The sequence below is a fragment of the Amblyomma americanum genome, chromosome 6 (genome assembly GCF_052857255.1).
Source record: "Amblyomma americanum isolate KBUSLIRL-KWMA chromosome 6, ASM5285725v1, whole genome shotgun sequence".
NCBI lineage: Eukaryota > Metazoa > Arthropoda > Arachnida > Ixodida > Ixodidae > Amblyomma > Amblyomma americanum.
This window is the reverse complement of record NC_135502.1, coordinates 45,825,723-45,848,087: the sequence shown is the minus strand read 5'-3', so window position 1 is coordinate 45,848,087 and position 22,365 is coordinate 45,825,723. Positions and strand designations below refer to the sequence as shown.

Genomic DNA, 22,365 nt, shown 5'->3' with positions numbered 1-22,365 from the left:
AGAAAAGTTTAAAACATCACATCTTTTTTTCTCCATCGCTGTGTATACCGCCAATGCGCACTTTCTAAGCAACCGCTTCACGCCGTTCTAAGAAGCATGACTCACAATCACCGCCACTGCCATCGGTCGTCCCGTAACAGTCGCAGTGAACGCGCGAGACCTCTTCGCATACCTTACAGTCAACCCTCCACCACGTTCTCTCGCTCAACCCAGTCCTCGCTGCTAAGCTCACGCAATTTCGTCGTTTATCCCCCCCCCCCCCCCCCCCCCCCGGGGGGCATCGCTGAACAATGCTCCCGCGTCAGATTCTCTTGCAGCACATACGTTATCTTTGACGGAGTGAGATAAAAACGCCCCCGATCGTACGTGCCGCACATTTCACGCAGTGAGCCCTCAGACGTGTTTCGGCTCGCTGAGAGTGCTCACGCAATGGATCGGCTAGACTTCACGCCGCTGCGAAGCCCAGTTTCAAATGGAGGGCCGGACATGCAAAGACCATGCAGTGGGGAATATTCGCCCGGTTTTCTTAAAGGTACGACAGGGACTTGGTATGAAGCATTCGCCTGAACTTTTTAACTGCCCATAACGAGGCCGCGCACTTGGCCGCAGAAAACTTTACAGTCAACGGAAGACGAAATTGCCGACGCATAGGTCTGCAACCACTGCGTTGTTCTTGCTGCTTCTTTGCAGGTCTTTCTTGAGCTAATGTCGACCCACCAGAACACAAAGCTTCCTCCACGCTTGTCTGCATCTTTGCGTTAACGGTCCAGAGTATGGATGCGCCGATGCGCTATAAAGACTCCTGCGATTTGTGGCCTTTCGGCCACTGCTTAAAATTGGCGGTAGTGCTTACATAACATGGCTGTTTTCTAGACAGGCTGAATACCACTACAAGAGCTGCTCTGCCGTTTTAAAGGCATATTTCACTGATTCGGTTAGCTTTACACAAATTCTAATCGTCCCGATGTTCACCTCACGCTGACGCTGTCACGCTGTTGTGCACGTGTACGCTTTTGCAACGAGGACATCTTAAGACATTGGCAAGTGTGTGAATGGGTTACAGTTTCTGTGTATTTCCGAGCTGCAGTAGCCATCACTATAAAGTTCTAACGACATCGGAGAATTAATTATTTGCCCTCGGTTCGCTGTGTTTATTCTATGTTCTTTTTTTAATGAAAGATCCTTTACATATATATGCCTTCAATGAATTTCTCTGCTGCAGTGAAGTGGCGATTAGATTCATGGTACTCGATGTACATCACATTTATAAAAACGTTTAGCGTCCTTAAGCACTCACAATCAAAGCTAAATTTTCGTTGTAAAGTGTCATATTGAGGCACAGCTGAGAACAGCGTGTTCCATCTCGGGTGGTAAATTTAATTAGCGGCAATGCCGGCCATCACCGTTTCTGTCCGCAAAAAGAGAAAATCAACTGAATGGGACATTTCGGCTCCTCTGATAAATTAATTCAGGCCACGGCACCACCATATCATCGGGAAGAATGTCACATAAAGAGTAATTAAACCTTTTTTTTTAATCTTTTCCCGCTGCTCACGCAAATGGCAGCTTTAAAAAGTTACTACGATGAGCCGTCCGCATACCCGGATGCTCAGAAGCATCAGATACACTTAAAAACGGTGACTCTTGCGATCCCAGGCCTAAATAAAACGCGAACTCTTCTGTGTGTTTTAAAACACACAGCAGAGTTTCCTTTAGTCAGATGCTTAAAGGAAACGAGATTTGTCAAAGGCTGGTGAATACAATTTTCATCGCACTGTTTCCTCAGAAACACGAATACGCTAACTGCTGACTATCTGGGCATAAAAATCCGGAAGATCACCTTTTATACAAGACGGCGTTCACTTTCGATTTCCAGGCTTGAATGAGAAGAAGTTTTCAATAATTCGGAATATTTTTGCCTCCTTAGTTGCAACCCATTATTAAGAAATGAAATCGTAAGGCGTTACATTGAGATGGAAGTTCGGAATGTCCTCTTCTCTATCAGCACGTCATTTTTTTTTATATAGTACTAGTACGTCCCTACCACTTTCGAAAACCGTACACTTGCAAGCCGTCGTTGATGACTAAGGATCGCTGCTGACGATCCCAAAGGCGCACTGCGCCCTGCCCTTTAAACAGAAAGTAGTAGAAAGGGAGTAAGCTGTCATCCAGCGTACTCCTTTCTTAAAAAGGGATTGCGCTAGAGAAAAGCTTATGTCCGTTTTGCTCAAGTTTAGGCAAATTTTCGCAATTCGCCTCCTCCGAAACGAGGCGGCCTCCTGTGACTTTATATTAAGTAATAAAGCAACACAGCCACTGAGTCTCCGTGGCGAGGAGCACCCAGAAACGCTATAGCACTTAAGGACACAAATATATTTTCGTGTCAATGTAGCCTAATTGCTACGGCGTGCAGCTGATTTAAGCGCCATATAATTGACGTGTAGAGGCCGATATGAAAGCATTTTTAATTTCCTATCATCTTGTCACTTGCCCACTGAGTGGTGCCTAGCCATACGACCCCAGAACGCATCTACATGGCAGCGCAAGTACTGTCGTCCTTGCGGTCATTTTGAACTTGCTGTTCTGTCTTGCTGTTGTTTAGACTTGTCTTCGCTCCATTTCATGCAACCTAATCGAAAACATAAAACAATTCCGCGTTTTCTTTAGCACGGAATAACCAAGAGAGAAAGAGGTGACATTCGCGCGATGACCTTGTGTGATATTAAATATGGTTTAAACTAGACTGAATGCATTGAGCATTTGCGGCGGGTAGGACCTCACTCCTTCCCGCCTAACCTTTTCATGTGGGTTAAAAAGTAGACAACGGTTAAGCTACTGTATAACACGCACAATTCAGTGAAAAGCTGTCGCAGCAGCGGAGTTCCCTCTGCTGTTAGACTCTGCGAGCGCACTGTCCATCCCTTCATGTCTACCAGGCGGATGGCTCCGTAGGTTGTACGGGCACAAGTTACAAATCGTCCGGGTGCTTCCGCCTCCCGAACGTGGTATGCTGCGTTCATTTGGCCATGATGTAGATGTTCGGTTTGACCGCGAGCACAGCGGCTTCGAGCTAAGCCTAAGGTACGGCTCCATTTTCCCGTTGCCGACCCTTCCCACATTGACGAGCACTACGAATCTCAGCTGCGGACTGCGGCTACCCTGTGGTCCCGTGACTGTCGTGGTGAAGAAGGTGAACGCACCGCGCGGCCTCCGCTCTGAGCCGCAAAGACGAAGTGGCCGCGGACGCGCGAGGAGTGCTAGTGGTCGCGTAGCTGCCCTAAGGGGCCTGTCACGTGACCCCGCCCTGCGCGCGCCTCGAGCTACCTTCGTCTACCCGTGGCTGCCCGTGTCTGCCCGAGCTACCCGTGGCTGCGGAGATGATTCACTAAAGGTCATCGCGGTTGAGCTTCTTGTAACAGCTTTTCGCTGAAAATTTTATAAGCGCCGGAACCTTACTGAAACACAGGGAGAAGAGCAGGGTACTGGCGACAGTACTGATTAACCGCAGAAAATGTGCGAAAGAAAATTAGGAATGCCGTTGCGGAAAATGTCTATGAATAGAATACATGAAAGCGAAATACAGACTGGATCACCTTCTGCGCCTAAAACCGTGTGCGAGCATCGTCGAGTGAGTACAGTTTCATGTTTCATGCCGACGCGCTCTTCGTGGCTTGGCAAATGTGGAGAAGCGCAGGGCTGATTCAAAAAGGGCAACTCTAAATAAACAATAAGCATCAGGCGACAGTAAGAATTTGTGTGTGCGCGCGCGTGGTGTGTGTGCGTGCGTGTGCGTGTGCGTGAGCAATGGTGAGGAAAGCCGAAGAATTAACAAAAGAAGGCACGGCGCACTACAGTGCCGCCAAAGCTCCCGGTAAATGCTCTTTCAGCGTGAATTTCACGTGACAGAGAATACTGTGGCGCATGTGATCGCCACGTGCGCTACAAGCCAAGAACGATAACACGACACGCAAGAGGATAACACACTTGGTTTGACTGTAAATGAACTCTTCGTTGAACACGTCTATATATTGCATTCCGTTAAAGATTGCTCCACTGTTATTTTGAAGACGACGACAATAACGCGACAAGCAATTGTCCAACCCACATACCGAAGCGCCAGCATTCTAAAGAATTTTATACTGCCTGCAGCCCACATCAATCATAAGCGTATGCGACAAGATGTGCGTGCATGGAACGTGTTTGTAAAATGCCGCCAGCTGAAGGCGGTTCTCTTTTAGAACGCAACCAACGAGAAAGGCGCCTTCAGCTTCGCCCGCAGACATCATTGCCTTTGGGCAAGGGCTAGAGTGCCTCGATGTCCAGCCTCGCCGTCGCTGGTATCGAGGTACCCTAACAGCTGTGTTACACAGCGGGTGCACTGACAATGATAAAGTGTGTTGCGCTGAGCGTCTACCGAGTGCCTCTCTGCCGAGAACGTGAATGGATGGCCACGTTCGTAGAGAGTCACAAAGCGCAAGTTTCTGAGAAAAAAATATGCAGTTATCTGAACGCAATTGGTACAAAGTCAGAAGAAATGCTCATGAAGATATAAGGTGGCGAGGGCAACCAGGCAAAACCAAGATGTCATGCACGATGTCATGCAAGATGTCAGGAAACCCAAGATGTTCGCGCACATAAAGGAGAAACATTTAAAGTGCACGATGACGCAGGCTGTATGCGTCTTGATATAGACAGCGCCTGAGAGGACTCGAATACAGACTTGGGCTAGTTAGATTTGGAAAGGGCGGATAAATGGATCCCTTTCTATACAGGAATATATTTACACAAAATACTATGGCTGTTGCGGATATTCAAAATTTCGAATACGAATCGGCTATGTTTGTTATTCGGTTCATATTCGAATCGAGAAACGGTTATTAGAAAATTTTCGAATATTCGGCAGTGATTGAATGTATTGCCTACTTTCATAAAAAGCACAACATCTGAGCAAGTTATTATACGAAGATTCAGTTCAATGTGTCCGGAGAACAGTACAAAGGCGTTTTCTTCGCTTTCTTCGTCATCCATTGCATGGACCGGTCACATTCCGCTGCTAAGCTTCGACCTCATGCGAAATTCAGCAAGTGGGCTTCCCACAAATCGCACTTGAGGAATACAGAAAATTTGGACGGGACACTTTCGCTCCGCCTTAAGGGCATGGCGTGATAGCGTATTGGGTTAATTCCTGCATCTGCATACGATCATTCTCTAATTTACGTTCATAGATCCCTGGGCGGAGTCCTCATACCCCTCCAAGAGCAGTGGTGCAGCGGTTAAGCTGTGTTCTAAAGCTCTGTGATGGCAGGTGCTCCCAGCGGTGGGCCTTGTGGGGCCCAGGTTGCTCTTACCGAGTGACCAATGACTAATTTCACTCCCACCTCCTATGGTGGGCAGTTCCAGTTTGCTCACTATCCGGTGGGCAGGTTGTGACGGCGCCGCAAGGTCACGTGACCTATAGTGGCCCACCTGCCATCTAGGTTGCTCTCCTGGTCCCACCTGCCAGAGTTATGTTCGTGATTTTTCACTCACAACGCCGACGCCGACACCGGACTTTCTGGGCAACGGGGCGTCGGCGTTGTGAGCGAAAAATCACGGCCATGATTCTGGTAGGTGAGGCCCAGAGAGTAATTAGGGGGCAGGTGGGCTGCTATAGGTCACGAGGACTTGTGGCGCCGTCCGAACCTGCCCACCGGATAGTGAGCAAACTGTCCATCGTGGCAGGTGGGAGTGAGATCAGTCATTGGTCGCTCGGTAAGAGCAACCTGTGCTGCAAAAGGCCCACCACTGGGTGCACCTGCCATCGCAGAGCTTTGGTGCATCGCTTGACCCCTGCACCACTGCGCCTGGAGGGGTATGAGGACTCCGCCCAGGGATCTATGAATGTAAAGTATATAGAGTGACTTTCTGCATATATGAGAATTAACCCATCCAGCTATCGCATCATACTATTAAGGCAGAGCTTAAGTGCCCCTTCATTTATTTAAAGCAATAGCACCGTTCCACCGTAATGTGCGTTCCCCTCGCTTACGTCCGCTCGTCACGGGCTGTTCGCTATTAGTGTAGTGGAGCCTCCTCACGAGGCTTCATCGCATTTTCGCATTTTGAGCTTTTTTTTTCGAGGGGGGGGGGGGGGGGGGGGGGCATGTGTGCGTACGGGCGATGTAGGCAACGTCAATCAATTCTAGTGACAAGAATGCGTCAGCTATTCAGTAATTTGTTTCTTGCGTGGTTAAAACTGGTTCTGGCAACCTCTTCGTTAAACTCTGAGAAAGCCAAGAACCTGCCTGACGGCTGCCTGTAGCTTTTAGAAAACGAGTGTGCTCCAAGTTATATCGGGATTAAAACTCATTAACTCCCACATACGATGCGGGTGCCCCACCACCAAGTGATCGCAATGAATGGAGCGTGCTCCGGACGGAGCCAATCAGTCCAATGAAAAGGTTTGTTTGAGACATCCTGTTGATTTGGTAAATTCTTCACTATAATTGTTGAGCAATTTGAATGTCTTCAGAAATCTGTGTGATGAAATTATGCCTGATAAATAAATGAAACCATGCGGCACAAAGAGAGTTTTAAACCAAATGGAGAACGGGTACATAATAGTAGTTTAACTTAAATTGGCTTTTTGGGGAAAGGAAATGGTGCAGGAAGTAATTATAATAATAATTGGTTTTTTTGGGGAAAGGAAATGGCGCAGTATCTGTCTCATATATCTTTGGACACCTGAACCGCGCCGTAAGGGAAGGGATAAGGGAGGGAGTGAAAGAAGAAAGGAAGAATAGGTGCCGTAGTTAAGGGCTCCGGAATAATTTCGACCACCTGGGGATCTTTAACGTGCACTGACGGCGCAGGAAGTGGCGTCTCACATCTCGGCGGACACCTGAACCACGCGGTAAGGGAAGCGATAAAGGAGGGACTGAGAGAAGTAAAGTAGAAAGAGGTGCCGTAGTGTAGGGCTCTTCGGTAATTTTGTACTGTCTGGGGCCCTTGGTGATAAACGCAGTGGTCGACATAACGTATGAGGCATCATTTTCAAATGATAGTTGAAATTGTTCAAGAAAACAAAAATATGCCGTTTTTTTGGAATGCGTAAATACTGACTAGAATTGATTAGCCTTTTTTGAGACTTCGTATTCTCATGCATTTTGAAACAGCTTTAGCGTCTTGAACACTGTCGCTGACATAGCTTGGCATGCCAGAAAGGCTTTGTACGAGGAATGCTGACTTCTGAGCACATACCTATTCGAGGTGACTAGCACAGACACAACTGCATCACGTTCTGGTCACATGGTTTAAAAGATGTTCGAAGCTGAAGTGTTCTCGGTGCGTTGACTGAAAGGTTATTGTCCCACAGAAAGAGATCAAGTGTCAAGGCAACCTAGCTTCATCATGCAAGAAATATCGACGATACCCGTGCAGACGCGACTGCATAGTTCGTTATGCAGATGCTTTATTGAGTGTTAAGTCGTTCTCTGGCAAGAATGCGTACTATCCACGTTTTCTCCAAATATTCGCGCGAACTCCTCTCGCGTTTTAGCTAAGGCAGGCAGCCAAACAAACGTATTAATAGCTGCCACGTAGAATACGCATACACTCCTGTACATACCAATGATGTCAACGGTGTCACCTAATAGCTCCTAACATATGCCATCTTTCGAAGTCGATCTTTCTAAGATCATTCGAAGACATCGTGTGAAGTTCAAACCACATAACGTATGATAACGGCGCCTGGAAACAATACGAAGCATGTTCCTTCTCCCCGCGTGTGTTTCCCGGTAAAGATTACGTTTGCGTTTTCGTGTCGTTGTCGTAAGCAAAAAACTCCAGGCTAAAAGTTAAATGCAAACAGCATTTCTGTTTTGAAATCAGGCACACAGCATACAGCTCAAGTACATTTTACTTGCCTCTGGTTTCACTCTTTGTAGAGCCACGTGTGTGAATTTTCAAGTGACGTCACAATGGGTAATTGGGTGTCGTTTTACATCCTCGCTGTCCAAGCGCCTTCACAGCGTGGATCGTAGCCACAATTTTTTTCTCGCTTCGTCATCACCTCCAAACAAGCTGCCTGTGATGCTTTGCTAAGTGAAAGTTTTCCTTTCCACTACCCTGCACATGCACAGTGGTCGAGTTCTCGGGCATGCAGCCGCGGCGGGACGCGGCGAGCGAGGCGACAGCGCGGCGACGCTTCTACCTCTGCGTGGCTGCCGCCTACCTCGCCATGATGTCGGTGGGCGTCATGTGCGCCTACTCGTCGCCAGCGCTGCCGCAGATCCGAGAGCGCTTCAACCTCACAGAAAACGACGTTGCCTGGTTCGGCTCGCTCGTGCTGCCCGGCGCTGCCCTGGGCGGTCTGGTCGGAGGTAAGCGCGCATCCCGAGAGCTCGGTGTAGTATACTTGACAGCCCCAGTTACGTTTGAAACCATCCCGCCTCATCCACTTCCATTTACTCATCTAATCATTGTCTTGCTCTGAGAACCGCCAACTCTGGTCTTCATGGTATCCGCATACGCAAGTTGCTCTAGTGACAAAAGAAGATGATATCACGGACTTCGCATGATGGTCTTGCGCATGGCCGTTTTATTTCCAGGCTCTTATCGATTTTAATTATCGAATTCTCTTATCGGATTCTAATTTCTGCGCTTAATTCTCGCTTTCGTAACCATTATCTTTTCTTCAGTAAAAGTTGAAATTTCTCTCTTGTTTCCTTAAACTTTCAAAACCTATGGGGAACCTGCGCTGCCAAGGTGACACTGCAATTGTTCCATTCGGTGACTCAAAACTACTTTTGTCAGCCGCTTGGGCCGCTGCAAACGCGAGAACACATTCTGCGCGATTACATACGCTCGTTTGGCTGACAGCATTCATTGCCTAGCTTCTCTGGGCGTAGCCCAGATAGCTGACGCACGGCACGTGCGCCTTCGACAGAGCGCGGAGGCTCACGCCAATAAGCACCTGAAGGTGGCGCAGAAAAGTACTGGGAGTACTACCCAAAACTGCTTGCTCTTCTCGCTAGGCAGTGTGTTATGGCGCTGCAATCGCCACCGCAAACTTCAGCGCAAGTTCCCCATACATGGGTACACCTTATTTCTTCATTTTACTGCTAGTTCCTAGAGATGTCGCAATAAATTTGCCATGGGCATTGTTTACCGCTGTAATTATCGCATGCCTGATTGCTGGCCTCCGTTGCTTCCCTTCCATGCAGCTCCTTTTTTCTTCTGTCTCATCCTTTTTCCCTTCATGATCTCTAATCTTAGGCCTACCCGTCGCAAAGGGTAGCAAGACCTGCCCTGAGGTCCTGAAATCCCTTTTTAATGTCTCATCGCATGCAGTCTTGTCGAAATCGAGTACGCAGAATGCAGAAGTAGGCGCTATCTCTGGCTGAACTATTTGCAGATCAGTCAGCTATACACACGTTAATGCCGAACACTTCCCTAATACACTACAAGCGTAGATTTATTTATTTATGCAAGCACCCTTAAGGCCTTCTGGGAGAGGGTATTACATAGGAAGGAGGGGGCACACAAAACGCAGTAATGACAATTTCTGATAAGAAATGCAGCAAACAGTGAAAAACACCAAAAAATACGCAAATGTCAATAATAGAAGTGGGGTGAAAGTTCGCACAAGAACAAGATAGCACAAAGTGAGAATTAATTGCAAAAATTGAAACATCTGGGGTTTAGAATACTAAAAGCAACACAGAAAGAAAAAAACTGCAAAAAAGTATCGAAACAGACGGCAAAAGGTATTAGAGTAGTCCTGAACAAGAATAAGTAAGCCAGAAAAGCACAGATACTCCGCGCATAATGACCGCGTTAAAATATGAGTCATGGATGGGGGTGATACATATTAAGCGATGCATAATTTTCGTATCTAATGCTTCATTTATGTTCTTCATGACTGTCTATAGCTTGTGCGACATTCCGTGTGTGCTACGAGGATCCACGTTCGACGGCGCGGCGTAGACGGAGACCCGTGACAGCGGCATCATCAATTACCCAGCCATGCTCTTTGAGTGACGACCAGAAAAACCGGACCCGCCGCCGCCCCGGGGAAACAGGCTTTATCCTCCCCAATTTCCGGTTACATTCCAGGACAAGGGAGCTGTCAGCGGGCCAGAGCGCGCCGTACCACAGCCGACGCTATGCGATACCGCGAAGACGACATTCTTTCCCTCCCCCCCCCCCCCCTTTGTCGTGGGCTATCGCCGGGAAGGCACCCACAGCTTCCCAGAAGGGCCGCGACGGACACCTGTCATGGCGGACAGGCAGTACTCGCCAAGAATGTGGAAAGACAGGCGCTAGTGAATTAGCTCCGAAGAGAGAGCCTGTGTATACTCTCACTTGAGAGAGAGTGGTGGCGTTTTTGTTGTTTATTTAGTTTGTATTGTTAACAGACTCTGGGGTCGAGGCTAAGCCCAGCCCAAGGGGTGGTCCCCATCTCGCATGTTATTTTGGATTGGAGAATTGATGCTTTGGGCGGGCCACTGGAAATGACCGCCCTTAGTCCTTTGTTAATCAAGTGCTTAAAAGCGCATGAAAACGGATGCAGTTCAGTCTGAGCTGGGGCTCCATGCTTAGCATGTAATGTGATGCTACTTAGGCACTAACCTGCCCGGTCGATGAGTAAAGTAGCGCAAAGTTTGTTCTTTTGTAAATTCAGTTCTGCTTTTTCCAGTTTAACTCTCTGTATATGTATGTTGTAAAATTATGCTCTGCTGTCATCATCTACAAGCTCGCCTCCTGTTCATCTTCCAAGCCGAACGACACTAGAGGAAGGGTTTGTGAACCATCCTCGAAGAAACGGACGACTATTGAAATTCTACTGCATACACGCTGAGGACGACATCGTTCGCCAAGAGAGCCTTCAGTGCCGAAGCCCGACGGCGTGCAGCTTCTGCCAGCAACCGCTCGAGCCCAACTCCGGAGCCACTCCATCGCCCCCATGAAGTCGTCGGCACGTAAGCTCGGACGCCCCAGCCTCTGATGTATAATCCTAATCATGTGTAATTATTGAATATGCCTGTTTGTTTAGACTGAGCCATACGGTGTCTCTTTGCCTCTCCGTCCCGTGTGGACCTGCGCATTATGGGGGTCATCACACTGGTGTCAGAAGTGGGGTCTTAAAAGCAAATGTCCTCTGAATGCTGTGACATTCATGACTTCAAAATTGTAATCAAAAGGGAATCACGGGACTGATTGTGGGACTTTTACCCCCATTTGAGAGGCTTGAGGCACTGGAGGGCTTGAAAAAAAAAAATGACTGTATCTGAGGGAGCTCCCACTCCACAGCCGTCGCTCGGAGCAAGCATGCTGGCATTAGGAAGCGTCATTCCGACGTTTACGGGAGATAAGACAGGGGTTCCAATCTGCGATTTCTTTTCCATGCTAGAAGAGATTGGGAAAATGGGGGGATGGTCCGATGCTCAAATGCTGGGAATGGCGAGGTGTAAGATGGCAGGAGCTGCTCATGATTTTGCCTGGCGAGACGAAAAAGTAAAATCCACAAAATCATTTGCGGAATTTAAGAAGCTCGCGTTTGAGCATTTCGACACTGAACCACGTCACGTGCGGGTACAGAGGTTCCGTGACGCCGGACAGATGGTAGGGGAGGACGTGCGAACATTTGCGTCGCGGCTTCAGCGCCTAGCACGCGATACGTTAAGCAGGGAGGAGGAAGGAGACCAGCTAAGGAAGAAATACGCGGAGGATATACTTAAAGAGGAAATGACCGCTTTGTTCGTGGCTGGTCTGCAAGGCCCCGTGCGCCGGTTCGTGCTCTCGCGCAAGCCGAGCAATTTCGACCAAGCCGTGGAGGCCGCATTGGATGAGGAACGAAATGAGGCGTTAACGACAGCCGCAGCGAGAGTACGCGTCATAGAGAGAGCGGTGCTCAACCCTGAGGTTGCTCTCTTGACAGAGCGGTTAGATCGCTTGGAACAGCTGCTAACTCAGCAGGTAGAACGCCAGGTTGAAGCGCGCGCTCAACAGCGCCCAGTCGCTGGAAACCGGAGACCGCCACAAAGCTACAGGCGCGGTATGCGAGATTTTGAAGAAATCGTATGCTTCGCTTGCCAGGGTCGCGGACACATCGCCAGGTTCTGCCAAAACGTGCGCCGTGGGGAGCCACAAAGAGAAGCAGGCGAGACACGCCCTAAGCAAGCCTACAGCGGGGCTCCAGATACCGAGTCAAAAAACTAGTTAGTCCTCCCCAGCCTGAGGAGCGTGGGGAGGGAGCAGTAGATGATGAGGTGGTAGTAGTTTGTGTGGCCGACGAGACATGCCCTGTTGTGCGTTGCAAGTTAAATGGTTGTTGTATGGAATTGTTGATAGATACGGGGTCAAAGGTGACATTGCTTAAGGAGAGCAGTTTTAACACGCTTCGAAGGAAGGGGGACCGCGAGGTGTTGGAAGCGTCTGGTGGTATGGCAACCAAATTTGTAGGCATAACGGGGGATCCTCTTGGCATAAGTGGACTCTACCGGTTACACTTCTCTCTCGGCGGAATTGCATTGGAGCACCCCTGCTACGTATGCCCGGACACGGTGTCTCTGCCAAACGGAGTGTCAGGTATATTAGGGCAGGATTTTTTGAGAAAAGGGAAGATAGTAGTCTCATTCTCTGAGGAAGAGGTTAATGCGGGCGGCTCAAAAGTTCCGTTTTTGAACAGGAGAGGGGCTGAGATTCGCATTACCGATATTGACACCCGTCAAACAGTGGGATCATTGGAGAAGGTATATTCGCGGGTTGCCGTCCGGCTGGTCGAGGAGGCGGTCGTCCTTCCTTGGTCGGAGCACATTTTGTACGCGTTTGTGCCTTCAGATGTAGAGAGCGGCGCCGTGGGAGTGCTTGAGCCGGTCGACTCTCTCAGCAATGGCCTGAAGGCAGCCGCGTGCCTCGTGACAGTTAATGACGCCCACAGAGTGCCCCTACGGGTGGTTAACTGTAGCCAGCAGCCACTGAGCCTTCCCAAGAACAAAACATTGGCTTTCTTCACCTCTGCGATAGAGCAACGTGAGCCCACCGATACGGTACTCGCAACTGTAGAGCATGCTAGTCCTTCGGCTGCTCCAAAGGTGTCGTTCGATCTTTCTCACGTAAAATCCAGGGAGAGGGAGGCTCTGGCTGGTTTGCTGAACGACTACTCGGAAGTATTCGCCGCGTCCAACCTGGATTTGGGCTGCTGTGGCGTTATAAAGCACAGGATAGAAACCGGCACTTCATCGCCCGTTTACCAGCGTGCGTACAGGATTCCTTACTCCCAACGTGAGGAGATGGAGCGGCAGGTGCAGGACCTGATTGATCGCGGCATTGTCGAACACTCAAAGTCACCCTGGGGAGCACCAGCACTATTGGTGGAAAAGCCAGATGGCTCGTATCGATTGGTAGTGGACTACCGCAAACTAAATGCCGTAACTCGCATCGATCCATACCCCATCCCCAATATACAGGAGACGCTTTCTCAGCTGGGCTCTGCCAGGTACTTCACGGTAGTGGACATGGCGGCGGGATTCTGGCAGATAGCAATGGATCCGGCAGATGCCGAGAAAACGGCATTCAACACGCCCTCAGGGCACTATGAATGAAAAAGAATGCCGATGGGTCTGGCCAACAGCCCTGCTGTCTGGCAGAGAACCGCTGATGTTATCCTGGCAGGTCTTCTGGGGAGTCTGTGCTTCGTGTATATGGATGACATTATCATATACAGTGACAGTTTTGATAACCATTTGCGCGATATTGAGCAGGTTTTGGTGCGACTAAGAGCAGCGGGTCTCAAGCTGAAGCCCTCTAAGTGCCAATTCCTCAAAAACGAGGTGAAATACCTCGGGCACGTTGTTTCAGCTGACGGCGTGCGACCGGACCCTGAGAAACTAAGGTGTGTCTCGGATTTTCCATCCCCGACTAGCGTCCGCCAGGTCCGGCAGTTTCTCGGCCTGATCGGTTACTACCGAAGGCACATAGAGGAGTTCGCCAAGCTCGCTAAGCCGCTCACCGCCTTAACAGCCAAAAATGTCGCCTTTCGCTGGGACGAAAATGCGGAGAATGCTTTTGGGGCCCTGAAAAGGAAGCTAATGAGTGCACCGCTGTTGCGCCACCCGGATTTTAATTTGCCCTTCGTTATGGCCACAGATGCGTCAAAGTTCGCAGTGGGTGCCGTGCTATCTCAGGTTATCGAGGGCAAAGAACATCCCGTTGCTTTTGCTAGCCGACAGCTGAGCCCCACAGAGCAAAAGTACGGAGCTACGGAAAGGGAGTGCCTCGCCGTTGTCTGGGCAGTAAAGCACTTCAGATGCTACCTTTACGGCCGCAAATTCAAGCTAGTCACAGACTGCCATCCTCTGAAATGGGTGATGAGTGTCAGGGACCCTAGCTCGCGACTCGCTAGATGGAATCTACACCTGCAGGAATACTGCTTTGAAGTTGAGCACAAGTCAGGAAAGACACATCTGAATGCTCATGCACTCAGCCGCACAGCTGCCGTGGCAGCTATAGATGAGTTTGTCCCCGTAGTCGACCCCGCCGAATTACGCACAGAGCAGTGCAAAGATCCTGACCTGAAGCGAATAATCGAAAGCTTAGAGGGCGCACCGTCTCACCCCGAACAGCTAGGTTATTTCATTGGCAAAGACGGCACCCTGTGTCGGCGCACGAGGCCAACCAGGAAAGGGAGACCAGAGAAAACCGCTTGGGAGAGAGTCGTCATACCTCGGTCGTGGACAGAAAGGGTTCTTCGCGCGTTTCACGATGCGCCATGCGCCGGTCATTTTGGCGTAGCGAAGACACGCAGGCGTGTGGAGCGTTTGTACTTTTGGAGTGGCATGCGACAGGATGTTAGAGACTACTGTGCGAAGTGTCATTCCTGTCTCGAAAGAAAAACACCCAAGGGACGAAGACCAGCTCCAATTCAGCCGTTCCCTGAGGTTTCGGCTCCCTTCGAGCGGACAGGTATGGACATAATGGGCCCCTTGCCCACGACCACTTCCGGAAACAAGTACATTTTAGTATTTGTCGATCACCTTTCAAAATACGCGCAAGCGGTAGCACTCCCAGATCAGAAGGCAGACACGGTTGCAAGAGTATTTGTCGAACAGATCGTGCTCCGACATGGACCCCCGAGGCAACTCTTGACAGATCGGGGAACGAACTTCGTGTCGCAGCTAATGAGGAGAGTTTGCGAGCTGCTTAAGATCGCTAAGAAGCAGACAACACCGTACCATCCGGCTTGCAACGGCGCGGTGGAGCGACTGAACCAAACCGTGGCCGGGTTCCTGTCGCATTTTGTTTCGCGCGACCAGCGGGACTGGGACTTGTGGCTCCCGTATGCAATGTTTGCCTACAATTCCGCAGCACACGAGAGCACGGGCGAATCGCCATTCTTTCTTCTCTACGGCCGAGACCCGGACCAGCCTAGTGAAGTGCCAGAGGGCCCCCGTCGTGTCCCATACGCTTCACTGGACGACTATAAGGTTGAGCTAGAATCGCGCTTGCAAGTGGCGAGGGACATCGCAAAGGAGTCCTTAAAGAAAGCGGCGAAGCGCAGGAAGGAGGTGCACGATCGCAGTGCTAGAGACGCGCCGTTTGATGTGGGGGACAGCGTGTACATTGAAAACTGCCAAAGGCAGATTGGGCTAGCTCGTAAGTTCCAGACGAAGTGGAGAGGACCGTGCGAGGTTGTCGAGAAGCTTTCTCCGGTAAACTTCAGAGTCCGAGACGTGAACCGGCGTTTGATAAGGATACACGCAAATCGCCTCAAGTCGGCACCGGTTCAGTATTCACGAAATGAGGAAAGGGAAAGCGCGGATTTTGATAGGGACAGAAGTGAAGCGGAGCGCGCAGATAGTTCGCAAGAAACGCCCTCTCCTGCATTTGTTCGGCAGGCGCCCGAGGTGACGGCCGGAATGCCACCGGATTTACTTCATGCATTGCTAGAAGAAGAAGCGCGCGAGGTTGACGCGCAGATAACGCCAGGAGAGGCTCCTGCCACGAGCCCTCGCGAGTCCCAAAGCAGACAAAGGGGCACAGACTTACTTAGTATGACTCATGAAGGCCGATATCCGCTGCGAAATCGGAAAGCTAAGTCGGACTAATGGCGTAAACAGAGCGGAGTTGTGAACTGGTTAGAATTGTGTAATGCCGCAGCTCATAACATTGCTATGTGCTTATGTGTTAAGTTATCGGAGTTGGTAGTTAAATCTTTCTGTCATTAAGTAACACCTGCACAGGAGAGCATGCGGAGCGCATGCAGAACCTGCCCTACTTCCTTTCGTTATCTATATTTTTGTCTGTGCCGTGATCGTGCTAGAAGTGGGAGCTCCTTTGTAACTGTGGTAAATATATTTCGTCCAGTTTGGACTAGAAAGGAGAGGCTTGGGTGCTGAGTTTCATGTTTATCTGTAAAAGAAGATCAGTGCTGCCCCTGGAGACGCCAGTATTGACAGCGGAGGCATATGGTGTTGTGCAGTGGTGTTGAGTGCAGCGAAAAGTGTTTTGTCGGACGCACTGTGCGAGGCGATTCAGAAAGACAAGGGGAGCTGCGTGGACTCAAATGTTCGGAGAACATTCTTCTGGAGGGTGAGCGAGTGTGACATTCCGTGTGTGCTACGAGGATCCACGTTCGACGGCGCGGCGTAGACGGAGACCCGTGACAGCGGCATCATCAATTACCCAGCCATGCTCTTTGAGTGACGACCAGAAAAACCGGACCCGCCGCCGCCCCGGGGAAACAGGCTTTATCCTCCCCAATTTCCGGTTACATTCCAGGACAAGGGAGCTGTCAGCGGGCCAGAGCGCGCCGTACCACAGCCGACGCTATGCGATACCGCGAAGACGACATTCTTTCCCTCCCCCCCCCTTTGTCGTGGGCTATCGCCGGGAAGGCACCCACAGCTTCCCAGAAGGGCCGCGACGGACACCTGTCATGGCGGACAGGCAGTACTCGCCAAGAATGTGGAAAGACAGGCGCTAGTGAATTAGCTCCGAAGAGAGAGCCTGTGTATACTCTCACTTGAGAGAGAGTGGTGGCGTTTTTGTTGTTTATTTAGTTTGTATTGTTAACAGACTCTGGGGTCGAGGCTAAGCCCAGCCCAAGGGGTGGTCCCCATCTCGCATGTTATTTTGGATTGGAGAATTGATGCTTTGGGCGGGCCACTGGAAATGACCGCCCTTAGTCCTTTGTTAATCAAGTGCTTAAAAGCGCATGAAAACGGATGCAGTTCAGTCTGAGCTGGGGCTCCATGCTTAGCATGTAATGTGATGCTACTTAGGCACTAACCTGCCCGGTCGATGAGTAAAGTAGTGCAAAGTTTGTTCTTTTGTAAATTCAGTTCTGCTTTTTCCAGTTTAACTCTCTGTATATGTATGTTGTAAAATTATGCTCTGCTGTCATCATCTACAAGCTCGCCTCCTCTTCATCTTCCAAGCCGAACGACACTAGAGGAAGGGTTTGTGAACCATCCTCGAAGAAACGGACGACTATTGAAATTCTACTGCATACACGCTGAGGACGACATCGTTCGCCAAGAGAGCCTTCAGTGCCGAAGCCCGACGGCGTGCAGCTTCTGCCAGCAACCGCTCGAGCCCAACTCCGGAGCCACTCCATCGCCCCCATGAAGTCGTCGGCACGTAAGCTCGGACGCCCCAGCCTCTGATGTATAATCCTAATCATGTGTAATTATTGAATATACCTGTTTGTTTAAACTGAGCCATACGGTGTCTCTTTGCCTCTCCGTCCCGTGTGGACCTGCGCATTATGGGGGTCATCACACTTGTCTTCAGAAAAAAAAAAAATCAAAGCGTCGCTAGCGCACTGTGTCCGTATGACGCGGTTTTGCTATGCCGAAGCGCTGCTAATGAACACCATCTCAATCCACGGGGAGCTTTAGCGTGTCACTTCTGCGCCCACAGAAAGCTTTCCGGGGCAATTTGCATACGTGGTCTGTGACGTGTGCCTATCACGCCATCCGAGAACTCTACAAAATGTTCTCTTTTTAAGACGAGCCTTAAGGCATTTGAAAGGCGAGCAAAGTATGTGACACCAAATGCGACATACATGAATGGTAAAACCAATGGGTAATGCGCACAGTGTACGTCTTTGCGAGCGCAAGCCTCCTGAAAGCTCTGAAAGTTTCCCTTGTATGTATTTTTAATAACTGAGCCTATGCTCAGTTAAAGTTGACGCATCTCACGTTGTCTCGGGCACGCCATTCTCTTCTTTCAATCGAACGAAAGAACAACGTTTCAGCTGTGTAACAATGCGAATCATGTACCTCTGTAATTTCTTTTACACTGGGGTTATACTCACTGTTGACGACAACTACTGCGTATAGTCGCGTAATGAACGCACTCGACTAATAAACATCGTTATTTGGGAGAATTTTACTTGACCAGAGTATAGCGAAAATAGGACCAGTGTTTTAATAAAAAGCACTTCATTATGCGAATAAATACGGTGCGACAAATATAGTCGTTATAAATAGGCAAACCAAAGCGATCTGCAATTGAACATTGGAATATAGACTGCTCAACAGCTCCACTACATTTTCGTATCAGTGCATTTTATCTCAGTAACGTAGAACGTTGGACCAGTTGGTATTTACGCATCGTGAAAAAGTGCGCACAGCAGTGCAGAGAACAACAGAAAAGAACGAGATGAATGGCTGCGTACTAGAAAACACACCGATTGTTTTTGCATGGGCATTCATTTCCACACTATATTGACCGTATAGGAATACTGGCCCATCGTTTTCTAATACGTGCTTCCTTTTCATTCCAGGTCAACTAGTCAATCTCATCGGACGGAGAGCCACAATGGTTTCCAGCACAGTCTGGTTTGTGTCCGGCTGGATCTGCATCATCTTGGCAAAGTCGACACCTTTGCTTTTCATCGGCCGCTTCTTGACAGGCGGAGGCATGGGCACGGCAGCGCCTACTACGTCCGTGTACCTATCCGAGGTGTCACCTTCCCGCCTGCGCGGCCTGCTGAATACGGGCTGCAACCTTCTCATGGCCGTCGGTATTCTGCTGGGCTACGTGATGGGCAAATGGTTGTACTACACCTGGTTAGCGGCAGCCTGCATTGTACCTGCTTTCGTGTCGGGGGCAGCGTTCGTCCTCTATGTTCAGGAATCTCCACGATGGCTAATACAAAAGGGACGTCGCAGTCAGGCCATAGATGCACTCAAGTTCTACAGGGGGCCAAAGGTGGAAGAAGAGTTCAGCTTGCTGGAGCGAAGTGCTTCTAATATGCCAGGCCTCAGCTGGGCCGACATCCGCCAGCCACAAATCTACAAGCCTTTTTTATGCTCCCTCTTGCCCATGTTCATGCAGCAGGCGGCCGGCCTCAACGTCCTGCTATTCTACGCCAAGGACATCTACGACGAAGCCGGTGCATCCTTAGAGTCCAATGACTGCGCCATCATTGGTGGTGGCATTACCGTGGCAACTTTTCTCGTGGCCACCCTACTCGCCGACAAAGCAGGACGCAAGGCACTGTTCATCGTTTCTGCCATCACCACCGTGATCGCTCTAGGAATGCTGGGCCTGTACTTCTACCTGAAGGACATCAACGGCGAAGATTTTCCCAAACACTACGGCTGGTTCCCATTGTTCGCCATTGGAACGTATTGTGTTGGCCACTCGCTGGGACTCGGTCCTCTGCCGTTCGTGTTCCTGGGCGAGATGATCCCACTGAAGGCCAAGGGAGTGGCGTCGGGTATATGCACGGCGTTCCTCTTCGGCGTCGGATTTCTGGTGGTAAAGGAGCACTTCGACTTGCAGCACCTTCTGGGCACAGCCGGCGCTTACTGGCTGTATGGATCACTCGTCATGGCCGCTTTTGTGCCCTTTGTGATGTTTGTGCCAGAGACGAAGGGCAAGAGCCTCGAAGAGATCGAGAAACTGTTCAGTGGCAGCGGCTCGCAGCCGTCAGTTTATATCACTGCTGCAGATCACGTGAAATTGCCTAGTTGTTAGCACTCGCCTTTCGAGTGGACATCAAAAGTGATCATGGACATCATGAGTGATGAGTTGAGCACTTTTTTTCTCAGGTCTCAAGCATATGTTCGCTAATGTACGGTTGTCATGTCGAGCTAACACGAGTTTTAGTCAAAGCCGCGACTGATTCATGCCACCCATTACTGAGCATATAAGTACGCCAAAAGGAACACTTTCTCCAACCGGTGCAGCGTTGCACTTTTCACATACACTTGCCTGCACAAAAAAATAACACGTCTGTCTTTGTTGACTCCGATGTGCAGTATATCGATTTTAATGTATTTTACCCAGGGAAACTGAGCATATCAACACAAATATCTCACATTGTTACGCTACTAAGAATCAACCACGACAGAATTAAGGATGGCCTGCCCTTTACCGGGGCCAAGCCCTTATGAAGTTTAGGTCCACCTTTCAAATATCCATTGCAGCCGCCGCGGTGGCTCAGTGGTTATGGCGCTCGGCTGCTGACCCGAAGGATGCCGGTTCGATCCAGGCCGTGGCGGTCGAATTTCTATAGAGGCGAAATTCTAGAGGTCCGTGTACTGTGTGATGTCAGAGCACGTTAAAGACACCAGGTGGTCGAAATTTGCGGAGCCCTTCACTACGGCGTTCCTCATAGCCTGAGTCGCTTTGGGGCGTTAAACCCCCCAAAATTAAATTAGATTAAAATAGCCATTACGTTTTTCCTTTGTAAAGCTTGACAAAGTGTGGTACATTTGCTTCTTGAGTGTACTGCGCCTAATACAACCGCAAAAACTCGCACGCGTTTTTTCCCGAGTGTGCATATCATAACATCGCGGTGCAACGGATGCAATGCGCCTTTCCGGTTACGCTTTACGTAGAAAAGTGAGTTACACTAGTTTCTCACTACACCTCAATGTAATAATAATAATTATAATAATTGGTTTTTTTTGGAACGGAAATGGCGCAGTATCTGTCTCATAAATCGTTGGACGCCTGAACCGCGCCGTAAAAGAAAGGATAAAGGAGGGAGTGCAAGAAGAAAGGAAGAAAGATGTGCCGTAGTGGAGGGCTCCGGAATAATTTCGGCCACCTGGGGATCTTTAACGTGCACTGACATCGCACAGCACACGGGCGCCTTAGCGTTTTGCCTCCATAAAGACGCAGCCGCCGCGGTCGGGTTTCAACCCGGGAACTCCGGATCAGTAGTCGAGCGCCCTAACCACTGAGCCACCGCGGCGGGTCATTCTGATAGCATGCCAATATCTGGTCGATTTTCCCGCACTTTAGCTCCTCTATGAATTGGGGGCGCCAAAGCACAAGTCTACAGCCGTTGTCATTGTTCCGTTTATCTGCCAATGCCACCAAGTGCAAATGCATTGCGTCGTAACAGCGCGCTGCCGATAAGCGAGACGTGTTTGTTCCGCAGCCCCAACTCGATGGACGCATCCTACGCGTACCGGCTGAGCGCCTACGCGCACGGGCGTACGCTGGATACTGTCTGCGCATGCGTAAAGCGAGACGCGCGCGCAGGCGCGCGCGTTGCTAGATATCTGTTCATGTCAGATATTTTCGGCCCTGGCGGCGCGCTGGCGCACGCGCCGGAGTGGCTCGCTGGTTTGTGGCCAATGAGACGGCACAGTTCCCGCAATATCCGGAATGAGCCTCCGTGGCGCGCCGACTGATTTTGTTTTGTCAACGAGCTGCGACAGCCCCCTACGCAAACATGTCGTACCTAATAAGCAATGAAAAATTAATCGCTGCTGTTGAGAGGCGCCGCTCGCTGTGGCTTGCCAGCCACAAACACCACAAAAATAAGCTCGATGATGCTGTTGGTTAAAATAAAGACCTGAGAAAACTGCACTGAAATACGTGCCAGTTTGAATGAAAAGCTACTATTAAAACTGCAGTTCAGTTTATATATTACATAACTTGCCTTGCTACTTTCAAAATCTAAAGATTTCAAGTGGCAGTCTAACTGTTTTGGCCAGTTCCAATCTATGAGGTCTAGCAACAACGTGCTAGTGCGCGCACGAGCGCGAGTCAGCGACAGGCTATGGAGCTGCACACCACTTGCGACGCCCGTCGCGACGCGGCGCTGGGCGCACAGGCGCTCTGCGCGTACGCGTAGGATGTGCCCATCGAGTTGGGGCTCTAACAGCGCATTGGCATTTTAGAAATGGGCGTGGTCCTCAGTCTAACCACGGAGCTCAGACAGACGCCGACGGAGGTGCACGCAGAGGCAGCATCTGAACTCGCTGGGTGCAAATTTTCTGCCGTAAACTTTACTGCAGAAGCGAAGACCAGTGTACGTGTTTCAGGAATAATGCAAAGCTTTGCGGTAAATTTTCGCGACGCAGCAAATGAATGTGGACGGATTGTCTTTTTATACTCCAGCCGCTGTCAGCC

The 22,365-nt window shown here is 49.9% G+C and overlaps 1 protein-coding gene across 1 annotated transcript; it reads left to right on the top strand.

Moving 5' to 3' along the window:
- The first annotated feature begins 378 nt into the window (after positions 1-378).
- LOC144136747 (trehalose transporter 1-like protein) lies at positions 379-21,037 on the top strand. Its single transcript, XM_077669338.1, has 3 exons — positions 379-532; positions 8,121-8,360; positions 18,773-21,037. The coding sequence occupies exons 1-3, from the start codon at positions 430-432 to the stop codon at positions 19,969-19,971; spliced, it is 1,542 nt and encodes a 513-aa protein (XP_077525464.1). The 5' UTR covers positions 379-429; the 3' UTR covers positions 19,972-21,037.
- Positions 21,038-22,365: the final 1,328 nt, after the last annotated feature.

Coding starts and splice junctions, on each gene's coding strand:
- LOC144136747 (XM_077669338.1), top strand. CDS start 430: ATGGATCGGCTAGACTTCACGCCGCTGCGAAGCCCAGTTTCAAATGGA. Junction 533..8,120: donor TTCGCCCGGTTTTCTTAAAG/GTACGACAGGGA, acceptor GCACATGCACAG/TGGTCGAGTTCTCGGGCATG. Junction 8,361..18,772: donor CCTGGGCGGTCTGGTCGGAG/GTAAGCGCGCAT, acceptor TTTTCATTCCAG/GTCAACTAGTCAATCTCATC.